Source organism: Heliangelus exortis, chromosome 1 (genome assembly GCF_036169615.1).
Source record: "Heliangelus exortis chromosome 1, bHelExo1.hap1, whole genome shotgun sequence".
In the NCBI taxonomy this organism is placed as follows: Eukaryota; Metazoa; Chordata; class Aves; order Apodiformes; family Trochilidae; genus Heliangelus; species Heliangelus exortis.
This window is the reverse complement of record NC_092422.1, coordinates 73,254,655-73,269,841: the sequence shown is the minus strand read 5'-3', so window position 1 is coordinate 73,269,841 and position 15,187 is coordinate 73,254,655. Positions and strand designations below refer to the sequence as shown.

The 15,187-nt window shown below is 37.6% G+C and overlaps 1 protein-coding gene across 3 annotated transcripts in view; it reads right to left on the bottom strand.

Annotated features, from left to right (window-relative positions):
- Positions 1 to 751: 751 nt before the first annotated feature.
- Positions 752 to 15,187, bottom strand: part of PRPS2 (phosphoribosyl pyrophosphate synthetase 2) — a 28,653-nt gene continuing 14,217 nt past the window's right edge. For all 3 annotated transcript variants that reach the window (XM_071748153.1, XM_071748155.1, XM_071748156.1), the window contains 5 exons: positions 11,590 to 11,688; positions 10,398 to 10,522; positions 8,069 to 8,242; positions 3,838 to 3,997; positions 752 to 2,837 (listed from right to left, as the gene is read on the bottom strand). In XM_071748153.1, coding sequence (XP_071604254.1) covers positions 2,745 to 2,837; positions 3,838 to 3,997; positions 8,069 to 8,242; positions 10,398 to 10,522; positions 11,590 to 11,688 — 651 coding nt within the window. In that variant the 3' untranslated portion in view covers positions 752 to 2,744. The remainder of the gene's footprint in view (positions 2,838 to 3,837; positions 3,998 to 8,068; positions 8,243 to 10,397; positions 10,523 to 11,589; positions 11,689 to 15,187) is intronic.

Sequence of the window (15,187 nt, the reverse complement as noted above, 5' to 3'; positions counted from 1 at the left end):
TTAGTCAAAGTTAAAACAGCCAAAAAAAATTTCTGAAACTATCATGAAACAAATGTAATTAAAACCCATCAAAATACTGTTTTTAAAAATGATGTTCAGGACTGCAACCCAAAGTGAGCTGTTCACAATAAATTTGATTGTGTTGCCTTTATTTCATTGTTAATTTTTTGATTCCCCTGTTTGATTCTGCAACAGGATGAACTGTCCTCTGATCTTCAGACCAGAGCATCACCGTGGACAGGGGAGAACAGAGCATTAAAAACCAAACAGCTCACAATTTTCTGTTTCCATGTCTTAATTGTGAAAATGGACGTTTTTTTCACAGAGCTGTTGGAATTAATTTCTAACTATTTATAAGCACATCAAGTGCACAAAATGCATCAGACACCAATGTAAGCTTAACTTTGGATTTTCCTTCTGCTCATCTCATCTTATTCAATACAGTTGAGTGGGTTTGCTTGTAACAGTCTGAGAAATAACTTCAATTAATCATACAGTGTTAGCTCAGACCCCCAATGAACTTAAAACATTGTCATTCTTGTCAGAATATAAAAAGAGAAGGATGATTGTATTATAAAAATGTGTAGCAGTATGGTGTGATTACCGGTTCACCCTTATGTCCAAGACAGCTGCAGCATGATTTATGAGCAAGGTTTGCAAGAGAATCAATGCCCATATTCTATCCTATTTAATTTGTGCAGGGGATGGTCTCCAAAAAGAGCATGAAGAAAATAAAAACACAAGGAATCTCTTTGCAGAAGTAAATTTTAAAGTTTTATTTACAATACTTGTGCACAGTAGAGGCAAATAATTTTATTTGTAACAACGATCTAAAAAGCAAATTAATTGATGCTGTGCATTAAATGTATTACATACCTTTTGCATAGAATTAAAGTCTAAACTTTGGTATAATCAAGTGGCCACAGAAATGGCATTAAAAACTTGAAAATACTTTTAGCAGTTAAGACAATAGGTTAAATATTCTTCCATTTTAAAAATTGCTTTACCTCAGAAAACAATACTGTAAATTCATTCCCATTGTGTTATAATGTATTTTTGAAAATTCAGCCATAATGAGGAATTCCTCTGAGAACTAATATCTAAATTGCATTCTCATCACAGTACCATATATACCCTTTTTCTGTACTCAGCACTGAAAACAATACAGGTAAAGCTGCTGTACTTATTTTCATGTAGGAAAAAGAAACCCACAGAAGAAAGAGAAAATTATATGAAAAAAATTATAGAGACAAGATACATTCATTCTAAGAGAAACTAAAAAAAATAGTCTGTCTGAAGATTGTCTTAAATGTAATGGAAAATTCAATTTCACAATACAATATTTTATCATTATAAATATATTTCAGAATAAGCAAGGTAGGATAAAATGATGCTATTTTTTATGCAGCTTCTTAGTAAAGGAGAATCTCAAGCAGGGTGAAGGCTTCTATAATCAACAATCACAGTTTCTGGTAGGAAAATGAGTTTTCCCATGATCTAGGTGCAGGAACACTATCTCAATAGACACACTCTTCCTTTCTAGCAGGGACACTGAAAACACTGTAGAAGGATTCAAAGACCCAAAATTGCAATATTACGTCTGATTTTTCCTGAAGAATCCATTACTGACTTCATTACCAGTCCATAAATTTTCTCAGCATACAAGAGGCAAAACTTTTTAATAAACATTAGAGAATTAAAATCATGAAGTATTTGAGACTAGATGGCCTACCATAGCTCACTGGCAGCAAAGTCCTCTAGTTCTTTGTAGTAGAAACCTGAAGGTCTATTGACTGTACAGTTTGGAAAAAAAAGTCTCTTAAAATACTTTTAAATCAAGTAAATGTGGGTAGAGACCAGTTTGTACAAGTATAAATGTGTTTAAATTTGCTGTTTGGACTTTGCATAGTGAAGCTTTGCAGTATTAAAAGGAAAACTGCTATGAAATAATTCATGTGATCACAATGAATGTCAAAACCTGTGAGGAAAAAAAAAATTAAACCAAACTGCTCATGATTAAATATTGGTCCTTATTATTGAAGCATATGAAATAAATCATCCCAGGAATACTGAACATTAATCTTACAGCTGAAGACAGTAAGTGCAAAGAATAGGTATTAAGCAAACGATTTAATGAAATAAGAGCTTTACAAAAGAAAACAGCAGCCACATGTATCTCTCAAAAAGAGAACAAGAAGAGTATGAAACGCAGCTAATACTATGGATGTGTCAACAGTTCCTAAAAATTAACAAGGAATGTAAACGTTTACATTCTGTCGGGCTTACAAAATACTATTCATGGTAGTTAAACATAAAACAAAAACCAACAGCTCCTCGTCTGACAGGTGAGTAGATACGAGATACCCAAGCCTGAAGCACTTAGTTTAACACAGAAAATTATCTTACATGCCTTACTTCCACTTAAGTTCTATGAACAGTTTGTAGCTCTGCATAGAAAAGCAGATCTGAAGCAGCAGTTTAGCAGAGGGTGACAACGGGCACATAAAACACAAGTTATGCAACACATAAGACTTACAGATTCTCAAGGAAACTCCAAGTTTCCTGCAACATGGAGATTTATTGCCCATTTGCAAAGAACAAAATTTAATTACAAGACAAGTATAATAATTAAACATACAAGCTCCAGAATTGTACAAAGATACTAATTTCTTGTGGGTGAGAGGCATTGTTAAAAATAACAGTGCTAGCTGAAGGGACCTTTGCAAAGATGCAATCTCCTGCAGTTACAAGGGGACGTGGCTGAACAGGTAAGACACAGATTCACCATTGTGTGTTCTTCTAATTGCCTCAGCCAGGATCATGGAAATGTCAATAAACTGAAAAAAAAAAAATAAAGATAAACTTTATGGGATGCCAAAACCAATGAACTATGCCATTTATAAATATATGAACAACCATTCAATTTACCATTGTGCTCTGTTACCTCTTCGAGGAAGTAAAATAACACTAAACCATTAGGCACTTAACATACAAAAAAAAAATACAGTGATACAAAGCACAAATTCAGACTGAGTAAGCAAGCATTGTGTTTGGCCCTTGCACACATCTGTTGCTGAAGACTTCTGGCACTGGGCATGTTGTAAAGAAAGAAGCCATTCTAGCCATTAGATGGCAGTATCCACTTGACGTAAGTATAGTTTAAGACAAGTACACCTTTTAAGTGCTTACCTAATTTCAATAAATAGCAAATATATTTTAAGCTTTTTTAGAAAAATCAATGCTGCATTAAAAAAAAAATAGTATGTTATGCTTCCCTTCACTTTGTATGAAGGTGTAACTCCCAAAAGGACACATGACTTCCAAGAGAAATCTCATATAAAAGCTATTGACCTAAGTCAGCTTTGTATTTTTAGATTTTTTTCTTTCTAAAGAAACATGCAACATTGTTATCTGTGACATTTTAAGTGTAGTATTAAAAAAAAAAACAAAAAAAAACCCAAAGCAAAAAACCCTTAGGTTTCTATAGCATCCACAATAACATAATTAGTTCATTTCCTACATACAAATATTGCATGATTAATAATATTGATCAATTGATCAACCCCTCCAAAAACCCAACCAATTTTTCATTTGCCACTCTTTCAAAGTCATGCATACTCAGTCTGTTGCAAATACCAAATATTTTGCAATAGTGTATAGTACTACTTGAATCCTCTTAAAACAGTTCTTTGCAATGTTTGAGCAAGATGGTATGAAAACAGCAAAGATGCACAGCCTATTTTAGAATACTATTTTCCTCTCAAAGCACAAATTCTACCATCAGGGAACAGTAAAAAACAAATCATAAGTTTAAACAGATGATAGACACCACTGTACCTGAATTTTTGGGCAGTGTTTCATTTTCTCTTCTTGGGGGATTGTATTAGTTACCACGACAGCCTCAAATGACGCATTATTAATTCGAGAAATGGCAGGACCAGAAAAGATTCCATGAGTAAGTATGGCATAAACTTTAGTGGCTCCAGCAGATACTAGCCTGTAGAACAGGAAGAAGTTGTATGCTGTGATGCATGTTTATAAATATGGCTATAGATTAAACCAAACACAGATTTCTAAAATAGATTTTATACACATCTCTAAAATACATTTTACACACAAATTTGCCCTGGAAGCTACAGGAAGACAAAAGTAGCTACAAAATAATTCAGATAATTTTACACATTTTCAAGTTATTTGTGTAAGTCTCAAAAACACCATGAACAACTGAGGATTATATAGAATCCCAAGGAATGGTTTGGGTTGGAAGGAACTTCAAAGATTATCTAGTTCCAACACCCCTGCATGGGCAGGGACACTTTCCACTACACCAGGCTGCTGAAAGCCCCATCCAACCTGGCCTTGAACACTGCCAGGGAGGGGGCAGCCACAAACTCCATGGGAAACCTGTGCCAGTGTCTCACCACCCTCACAGGAAAGGATGCCTTCCTAACATCTAATATAAATCTACCCTCTTCCAGTTTGAAAACATTCTCCCTGGTCTTATCAGTACAGACTCATAAAAACTCCCTCCCTAGCTTTCTTACAGGTCCCCTTCAGCTACTGGAAGGCTGCTACAAGATGTCTGTCCCTGAAGCCTCCTCTTTTCTGGGCTGAGCAACTCCAACTCTCTCAGCCTGTCTTCATAGGAGAGGTGCTCCAGCCCTCTGATCAATTTCAAATCCCTCCTCTGGACTTTTTCCGAGATCTCCAAGTCTTTACTCTGTTGGGAGTTCCAGAACTGGACACAGTACTCCACAGGTGTGGTCTCATGAGACTGGAATAGAGGGGGAGCATCACCCCTGTGACCTGCTGGCCATGCTTCCTTTCATACAGCCCAGGATACAGTTGACTTTCCAGGCTGCAAGCACACATTGCTGGCTCATGTTGAGCTTCTCATCAACTAACAGCCCCAAGTCCTTCTCTGCAGGGCTGCTCTCAATCCACTCTCTGCCAAGACACTATATGTGCTTTTCAATTCCTATCAGTAGCTAATTAGTAGACTAATTTAAAATGCTGCAATTTTAACTGTATCATCACAACATACAACTGAATTCCAGTGCAAGTTTTCTATCTTAATCAGGCAAACATGAAGCAGGTTGGATGGCAGAGAGTGATAAGGTCTTCCCTCAGCCTCCTTGTCCAAGGCACACCTCTATTTTACCCCCATTATTTCCCACCTTTGTTTTCATTTGCAATTACAACAATTCTGCTTGGAATGAGTTTGAGGAAATAGAAATGTTAACGGTTAAAAACCTAGCTTATTGCAAGGCTGTGAGAAGACAGGCTGCTGATGTAAGCATGCAGTGAAATGATGCAGCACAGGAGAAAAAACAGTAAGTATAAATCAAAGAACTAGATCTTTGAACTAGAACACCTTGTGAATGAGTCAGAATGTCTTAACTTGGTTTTGACTGGCCCCTCTGCCTCCAGACACTCAGTTATGTCCCAGCTGTTTTTCCAGCCTTAAAAACTAGAGCCCTGAAGAGTGGTGTTTTATCAGATCAAAGCATTAGCACATTAAGATTGGAAAAAACCCAAAACCACAGAAACAATCTCATTTGGAGTGACTCAACAGCATAAAAGTTTTGTGGTCATTCTCAGCATTACATGTAGTGCATCCTCCCTGTGGGGTGTAGCTACTCCAATTTTGTGTACTTCTGATGTATCTGAAAATACATTTATTAGTTCATCTGCTTAATATTCATCCAGGTTGCAGAGAAAAATGAGCCTAAAAAGTATTTCGGTGAGCAAGTCTAATTAAGCTCAAAGTACATCTCATCTAGATTTGGCATTAATGAAAAACACTCCTTCATGCCAAGAGCATGATATAAGGCAGCACAACTCATGCAAACCCACTAATCTTAGTAACACTGCACATACACTGGAGGTGTCTAATGGGTTTAGAATTTGCTCTATAGAGATCTACTGTAAGTAAATAAAGAAGTGCTTCTTTCACGGCAGGGAAGAAATAAAAGGCCTTCTTTTTGACAGCAATTAAATTCCTCTGTGGATGGGTATACGAGAAAAACATTACTGACTAGGCAATTTTTTGATTTTGATTTGCAACAGGCACAGCCTAGAAATGTGCTTTGGAGTCTGATGAAGATCAGTATGTGGATAGCAAACAACTGCACAATATCTCTTCACAAAATTCTATCAGCAGGGCTAGGGAGGTGGATCATGCCCCTGTACCTGAGGCACTAGTGAGGCTGCACCTCAATTTCTGTGTTGAGCTTTGGGTCCCTCTCTACAAGGAGGGCACTGAGGTGCTGGAGTGTCCAGAAAAGGGTGAAGCTGGTGAGGAGTTTAGAGCACAAGTCTTATGAGGAGCTTCTGAGGGAACTTGGGTTATTGGAGGCTGAGGGGAGGCCTTATCACTCTCTACAAGTACATGAAGAGAGGATGTTGCAAGGTGGGTCTCCACCTCTTCTCCCTATAAAGAAGTGATAGGATGAGAGGAAATGGCCTCAAGGGGCACCAGGAGAGGTTTAGATTGGATACTAGGAAAAATTTCTTCGTTGGAAGAGTGGTAAGGCATTGGAACAGGCTTCCCAAGGAAGTGGTTGAGTCACCATCCCTGGAGGTATTTAAAAAACCCATAGATGTGGTGCTTAGGGACATGATTGAGTGGTGAACTTGTCAGTGTTAGGTACCTGTTGAACCCTATGATTCTGTTGTTCAAAGAGAGTCCGACAGGAACTTGTTTTGGATGCAAGACTCTGAGACTCTCATAGCATCTGCAAATATATTGGATAGGAATAAATTCAAAATACCCTCAAGTAAGACTAGCTTTAAAAAGGCTTGCATCCAAGAGCAGAAATACTACAGTAAAGGTTCAGCTACATCAATTTAAAATATTTCTGTGTATCTCCTCAGCAGTTCCTTCCTACTTCCACTATACACTATTTATAATCATATGATAGTAGGCTTTGCTACAAACAATATCAAGTACAAGATCTTTGACCAGAAGATTTATAATCTCATTACTCTGTCTGAGCACAGACTGTAGCCCTTGACCTCCCAAACCAAGCTGGCAGCACAAGTTTGGAATATGACTGGACAGAGAGGAGCACTTTATTCTAGTATTGCTCAACTGCAGTACTCCATATTCATTCAATTTCAGTTAATTAATTAAGCAAATTTCAGTTAATTTCTCAAATTTATCAAGACAGTTTTGAAGGTAGTTACTGCTATATATATTGAGTTCTGAGGCTACAGCAACAGGAAGAACAAATAAATTTCTGGAATCAGCATAAAGCCAACTTATGAGAAAAAAAGCCTACTACTACCCTGAAATGCAGCAGCATCAAGTCAGCTGTAAAACCATAAAAGTAATCCTCTCTACTTAGCACTGTTCAGAGCTTCAGTTAAGATAGTGGGTCAATATTCACCTGCTTCACTATAAGAAACAGACCAGTGGGAAAGAATCCAGAGGATATCAACAACAGAGCGGAAGTCTGGAAGCCATTTGGAAAGACAGAATGAACTGAAGTTACTTAATCTAGAGGACAATAAGAGCATTCTTCAACTAACTCCCAGAAAAAAGGCAGGAAAACTTATTCTCACGTTCCCAGAGGAAAAGAACAAGTAGTGTTATACTGAAGATATATATTAAAGATTAGTATTAAACATGCAAACACTGGATAGAAAATACTTTTCAACATTAAATCTAGCAAAGCTTTGTGAAAGATCACCTAAGGAGAGCAGAAGGGTTCCATGTTAAGGTTTGAGAAGTAAAGAATTTTCTGTCATTTCTGCCTTGAAACTGACAAATGGACTAGACAGCCCAAGTCCCTTTAAGTTATACGTTTTTTTTTTAAATTTATTTTTAATTTGTCCTCTTTCTTAATACAGATAGTATATTTCTGTAAATATTTTTTCAATTCCATGTTCTCAAGGACAGAGCTTGACCACAGCACTGACCTACAAACTCAGTGCTCACAGTGACTTCATGCTACAGAAAATAGGTTGGGTTATAAGCGTGCAGGACACAGCAAATGTGTTCATCAGCTACTTGCAGGTTACAGTGCAACACAACAACAGTGGGACAGTTCCTTATAATACTTACTTCTCTGCTGCATGACATATTGTGCCACATGTGTCAGCCATATCATCGACAAGTATTGCTACTCTGTCTTTCACATCACCAACCAAGACCATTCTGTCCACTTCATTTGCCTTCTTTCTTTCCTTATGAATGAGAGCAAATTCCACATTCAGTCTGTCAGCAATTGAAGTAACCCTAAGTTACAGGAAGAAATACACCACATTTAGAATTTTATTTTAAAAGAAAGCAGAAGCATATGTGTATTCATCTTAAAATACAGGTTTTGTATTTCCTGGCAATTCCAGCAGCACTAACTTTTGCAAGTAGTAAGACAGGACAAAGACAATCTTAAGCCACTGCAAATAAATACAACCATAGAGTCTTAATGTATACTCCAGAAATCATTTTTCTTCTCCGTCACTGGCTTGGAAAACATTTCAGCTATTCACAAACTTTTATTAAGCTGCTGCAATACATAGCCACATTAGATAATTAAAAGTAGAGGTAGCTTTGATTCTAAGGCTAGACCAGCAAGCACTTCAACATCCTAACTGAAAATACCATTGCAGGAATGTGAAACCAAAACAGAGGAAAAAACCAAACAATTTAATTGTAATTAATAACTCTTTCAGCAATCCTTGACTAGTAGTCAAGTAGCTTAATTCGTAGAAATTCCTTTGGCAATATACCTAGCTTAGAAATATTCAGGGTGACCTCTGGTGGCCAGACAAACCTCAATTATAAGAAAATTTCTTACAGACTTCCGAGTGCTTTTTTTCAGAGACGCTAGGTATATAGACACAACACTGCTTTTTTTCTATGCTGGTGAAAACGTGTAGCCTGTCTTTTTGGAATGTTACTAATACGGTAACTGACATGCACAGTTAGAGAATACTGTTTTGCTTCTTCACCATTTAAATAGAAAGGAGACTTCAGTTACTGCATTTCAACAACCAGGTGGTTAACAAAAGATCCAAATGTTTTGGCATTTTTGTGAACATTTCTGAAATTCATAGCAACTCTCAATACCACAGGGGCATTAAGTTAGCAATAGAATTTGCAGGCCTCATTTCAGTCACAAAATTTAATATGCTCAGAAGAAAAACAGTAAATGGTATGAAAAAAAGTACTTCTGGTATTTTTAATGAGTGTAAGAGTATGTATTTTTTCTTTAATAGCTACAGATTTAAATTTTAAAGCCAAACTCTTCACATTCTATTAACTTCTCATTAACCACTATAATAAGAATTATTTTGAAGGTCTACAGGCTTTAAATGGAAAGATGAAACAATTTTCTTTAAGTTACATTACTGGAGGTGAAGAAGATGGGAATTTATGAAAAAAAAACATCTTCACCTACTCAGCCACAAACTGCTTGGTTGCATTACAACAGAAAGGTACAAAAGACAGACTATCAGTGTTAAATACAGCCAAATAGAGTGAGTCTCCTCAAAAACTAAATTCTTACGTCAACTTGATAATAATAATACAAATATTTGTATATTATCAAGGACTGTATATTTAGGACTGTGATTTAAAAAAAATGACATTATGTCAGTCTTTCACATTATTCTCCATACTATGTTCCAAATACTGAAATTACCATGGACTTAAAATACTCTTGCTTCATGTTTTTGTTGCCATTCAGTTTTGTAGCAGCAGCACAACTAATAAAGCTTGAGGGTAAGTATTTTGCCTCAATGGCAACTCTATCACCTCACCAGCCAGCATGCTTATGAGCTTTTTGCATTAGTTTATGTATAATAGCTGACAAATAAAAGCCTCCTGAATGAGTAACACATGCTGTGAATGAAGAGGCACTCCAACAAAATAACTTTACTCTTTGCACCTTTCACCACTCAAAACTTTGCTCCCTTTTTCTAGCATTCACAGTCCACGCCTTGGGGTCAAAAGTTTTACAGCTGGAACACAATAACAAAGAAAAAAAAAAACACAACTCAAGCAAGCTCTTACCTAAATGTCAGCAGGTACAGTGGGGATAGGCCATATGCTTTGACAGAGAAGGGAAACTTAGGCAATTCCAGAGCCAAGCAGGAAGAGGTGCAGCAACTGGACTAAAGAAGCAAGCAGCAGGAAAAATCTCTGCAGAGGGATTCAGCTAATGAGACCATATCCAGGGAGAGAGAAAAAGATTTTCTTTAGAGTATAGAAAGCTCCTGCAAGCTTTTGAGCATAAGTAATATTGAAAGAACTAGTTATTCTGTTTTTACAAAGCGGTTGGATTCTGTGAGGTAACATTTATGTCACAACTCATAGAAGAAGAAGGACAACCTAGTTCATTAACCACTAACAATACAGAAAACTAATAGTTTTAGGCTTGTGTAGGTACCTTTTTGCACCACCTGCATCAGGTGAGACTATGATACAGTTTCTCCACTCCAAAATGTTCTCTTTAATCCACTGCAGCACTGCAGGTTCTGCATACAGGTTATCTACTGGAATATCAAAGAAACCCTAGTCGGAAAGAGAAAAAGATCTTCATGAATAGGTGTTTATGTCTTACCTGGTACAAAGACATGCTGATAGAATCAAGCCTTTGCCTATCATGTATATTAGAATTTTAATTCGTGTTTTACACTGGCCTAATTCAGCCCTCTGCTATTACTATCAAATGCAGTGCAAGCTAGACAAGTATTAAGGTCTCCAAAAATTTCACCCAAGAGTAGAGAAATAAAAACCAGTTGTTCTGAAGTGATATAAAAATCAGAAAAGATCAGTTTCAGGAACTCGAGTAAACTTATGCTTAAGAAAAGCTTTCAAAGTATCCAGTGAGTAACAATCACTCTCATAAATTTCAACTGGTTGACATGAACAGTAGTATTTTGATATGTCAAAGACTCAACTTAGTATTACTAAACATCAGAAATAGAATATTTGTTATAATGCAATTTTTAATTACAATAAATCTGTGTTAGAACAGAAATGTAACTGATTTTTATTTGATATAGCATAATGGGAAATTCTGATTAAACAGAACACTGGAAGAGAAGGTAGCTTCTAGGGAAAAAAAAAAAAAAAGGTATCTTGAAATGAGGTATACATAAGAATGACATGCAACATCTGCTCTGTGTCTGAGAAAAGATTTTGGCTGTTTACTGGATTGAGCAGTAAACCAGCTAATGGCTGCAGTCTCCACCTCCACTTCTCTTAAGAGAATATTGTCCCCTTGGCTGTAACAACACAACTCTATCTAAGGCAATACTATAATGCCTGACTAGGTTAAGATAAAGAGAGCTTTCCCCAAACCAGTATATTTTATGTTCTGGGAACTCTTACACTAGACTTGGCAAATTTCACCGAAGACTCCAATGCAGAAGCATTCAAAATGCCTGCAAAACCACCCCATAAAATCAGCGCTGGTCTTTTTTGAAAAGAGAAACAGGTAGCAAGACTTTCTCTGAACCCTGCGTATTATACTTCTGTACTTAGCCTTCCAAAATAATAAGGAAAAAACCCAGAATATTAGCCTTTCACATCACTTCAGTAGAGCCCATAGTCACAGTTTGTAAGTAGTGAATTACCTGGATCTGAGAAGCATGCAAGTCCATGGTGATGATGTGGTCAGCCCCTGCAACTGACAGCATGTTGGCAACAAGTTTTGCAGAGATTGGAGCACGACTCTGAGAAATAAAGCACAAATGTTTAAATTTTAAAAAAATTATTTTTACTAGATGCAAGAAAATAGAAAATGAGTTATTTTTATTGATGTCTCTTTTAGAATATTTGAAATCTAGATACAAAGAACTCCAGAACTTCAGTCTAACTAAGCTGTCAGAAGCTAACTTATTAGGAGGGTTTTGAAACCCAATGCATTTAGTAGTATCTAAATCAGTTTGTACAGTCTGCCTAATAATGCTTTGTATGAATTAGAGTAACAATTGATAAAAATTGGGATATAATTTTTCTGGTTTTCCATTTAAAACTTTCAGCTGCCCTTTCTATAGCAGAAAGACAATTTCCATTTGCTTATGCCACACCTTAACATCCAACTCTCAAGCAACTATCCTGCTCTAAAAGACATTGCCAAAAACAAAGACCAAAGGCAGAATGAACCCAATTTTTGAAAACACTGCTTTTAATAAAATAAATTAGTATCAAGCATTTAATCATGACACATTAAAGCTTGTAACAGATCCATGCTGGCAGGGTTCCTCTACCCCAGCCTATTTATTTTTTTCTTTTTTTTTGCTAATTCAGGCTTAATTGTTAAATGCAATTAGGAGTTTAGAATTACCCAAAGGGACAGGGGTGGAATGAAAAAAGAGAAGGGGAAAGAATAAAAATCTAATTAGAAAGTTAATGCCAATGTCAAGAGTTTTTTAAAAAGTGACAAGGATACAAAGCAGCAACATAAGAAACAGAGGATGGAGAATCACGACAGGAGGATCTCTCACTTCTTTTTCTGATCAACTCCAAAGTTTTTCCATATACTTTTTGAGCTCTGAAAAAAGCTATGTTGCCCTAGACAGCTTTCTCTACCAGAAATACTAAACAAAACTTCCTGTTTTCTTTTTGCCAGTCTTTAAAAAAGGCTAATAGCTGGCAATAACATTAGCATGAACGCAGAACTGCAATTCAGAATTTCCATCTCACTGTCAGACTCTGCTGGCACAGATTTCTCTCCTGCTACACTTCTTTATCAGAGTCATTTAGCCTCCTAAGAACCCACTCTCCCTCCAGCCCATACACACAATGCTCAAGGGCAAAATCCAATTGTTATTGACAGGAACCACTGACAATTTAACCTGGATCATTTTTTGCCTGTGTAATACCAAGGAGATAGTATTTCCCTCAAAACTTGCTAATTCAGGTGGAAACTCAGCATTTGTCTGTTTTAAATTGCAGATTGCCAACACATTTCCAGAAAAGACAGAGATATTGCACTCTTTCTTATGGATAGATCAAGTTTATCAGCAGCATTATAGAAATTCTCCATTTTGAAAACCATCCCTTTTGGGTTTTGTTTTTTTTTTGCACAAGATGACATTTGTAACAACACCAACAGAGCTCTGAAACTGAAATGCATGTAGCTTCCATAAGAGTTTGCTATCACAGATGATTTTCCTGTTACTGAGGACTATGCTGCTCCTCATTTCAGTTCAGCTTTCTAAGGCCCACATCAGCCAAAGCTTCATGGATATTTGTTATTGATAGTAAACTTTTTATTCATGCCATCCAAATTCTTGATCACTTCATCTTGGTTTAGAAGTACAAACTGACATCTGATGCTGGGCTCCAGAATTTTCTCAAATCTCTGGTAACATCTAATAATGAGCTGGCAGCTCATGGCTTAGACAGGCGTACACTTTGCTGCATTAAAAACTGGCTGGACAGCTGAGTACAAAGAGTGGTGATGAATGGAGTTAAATCCAGCTGGCAGCTGGTCACCAGCAGTGTTCCCCAGGGCTCTTTTTTGGGCCATTCTTGTTTAATAACTTTATCAATGATTTGAATGAGGGGTTTGAGTGCACCCTCAGTAAGCTTGCAGATAACACCAAGCTGGGTATGAGTGTTTATCTTTTTGAAGGTTGGAAGGCTCTACAGAGGGACCTGGCTGGATCCCAGGCTGGATCGATGGGCCGAGACTAATTGTATGAGGTTCAACAAGGCCAAGTCCTGCATTTCAGTCACAACAACCCCAGGCAATGCTACAGGCTGGGGGAAGAGTGGATGGAAAGCTGCCCAGAGGAAAAGGACCCAGGAGTGCTGGTCAACAGCTTGCTAAACATGAGCTAGCAGTGAGCCCAGGTGGCCAAGGCAACCAACAGCATCCTGGCTTGTATCAGAAATGGTGTGGCCAGCAGGGCTAGGGAAGTGACTGTTACTCTGCACTTGGTGCTGGTGAGGCTGTATCTCAAATACTGTGTTCAGTTTTGGGGCACTGACTACAAGGAGTTGATGGAACATGTCCAGAGAAGGGCAATGAAGCTGATGAAGGGTTTGGAGTGCATGTCTTACAAGGAACAGCTGAGGGAATTGGGTGTATAGTCTAGAGAAGAGAAGACCGATGGAAGCAGTTATTGCTCTCTACAACTACCTGAAAGGAGGCTGTAGTGAGGTGGTCAGTCTCTTCCACATAAACCAGTGATAGGGTGAGAGGAAATGGACTAAAGCTGGGCCAGGAGAGGTTTAGATTGGATATTAGGAAAATTTCTTTACTGAAGGAGTGCTCAGGCATTGGAGCAGGCTGCCTAGGGAAGTGGTGGAGTTGCCATCCCTGATGGTGTTAAAAAAAAGTGTGGATGTAGCACTTCAGGACAAAGTTTAGTTCCCATGGTTGTGTTGGGTTGGTGGTTGGACTCTATGATCTTAGAGGTCTTTTCCAACCTTAATGATTCTAGGAGAGCAAAGATTTAGTTTCTGCTTTTTGATCTGGTTTTATGCTACAGCCAAGCTGGACTACCAGGTAATGCTGAAACCAGACATTTGCTCCCCTGCTTGTCCCATCCCTTCTTCCTAGGCTACACTCTTCCACCACTTCCCTTGTGCTGCACCCCAGGACTTGTCTGAACCCGCAGCAGCCAGATGAGGCAGCCCGAATGGAAGAGAATGAAGAAGATGCCAAACCAGTACCAACAGAAGCAATACTTCACAGAACACCATCTGCCATTTCCACGCTGCATTTTTGTCCCCCCCTTCATTTCTGTTCAACATGAATACCACTTAGCTTATCTCATGTATGAATATCATAAGTATCTTCATCACAAGAAAGACCCCAAAATACTTTCCTGAATCAAATACTAATGTATACGTTACCAGTTGGTACTTCTTTCAGCTGATGGCCTTGCAGGCTGCCTTCCCAGAAGGAAGAACTTGAAGATTTTACCACTAGGTAACTTGTTTTAGCAGACACCACACACCAGATTGCCTATGTCTTGGTAGACAGAGGGTTTTGGAAGGAAAGATAGACAGATACCAATTTCTGTTTCTCAAGAACAGTCTTAGGAAATCAAGACAAATGAAGCTTCCAGCTATCTGACAGTTTCCTTTACACAAAATTGTGCATAAAAAGAAAAAGCATGACAAGTGCAAAAGAATTTAAGATTTGATTGCTTGCACAGTAAGTAAATTTTGTGCTATCATATGATCCAAATTGAAGATAATTTTAAAATCAAAGGA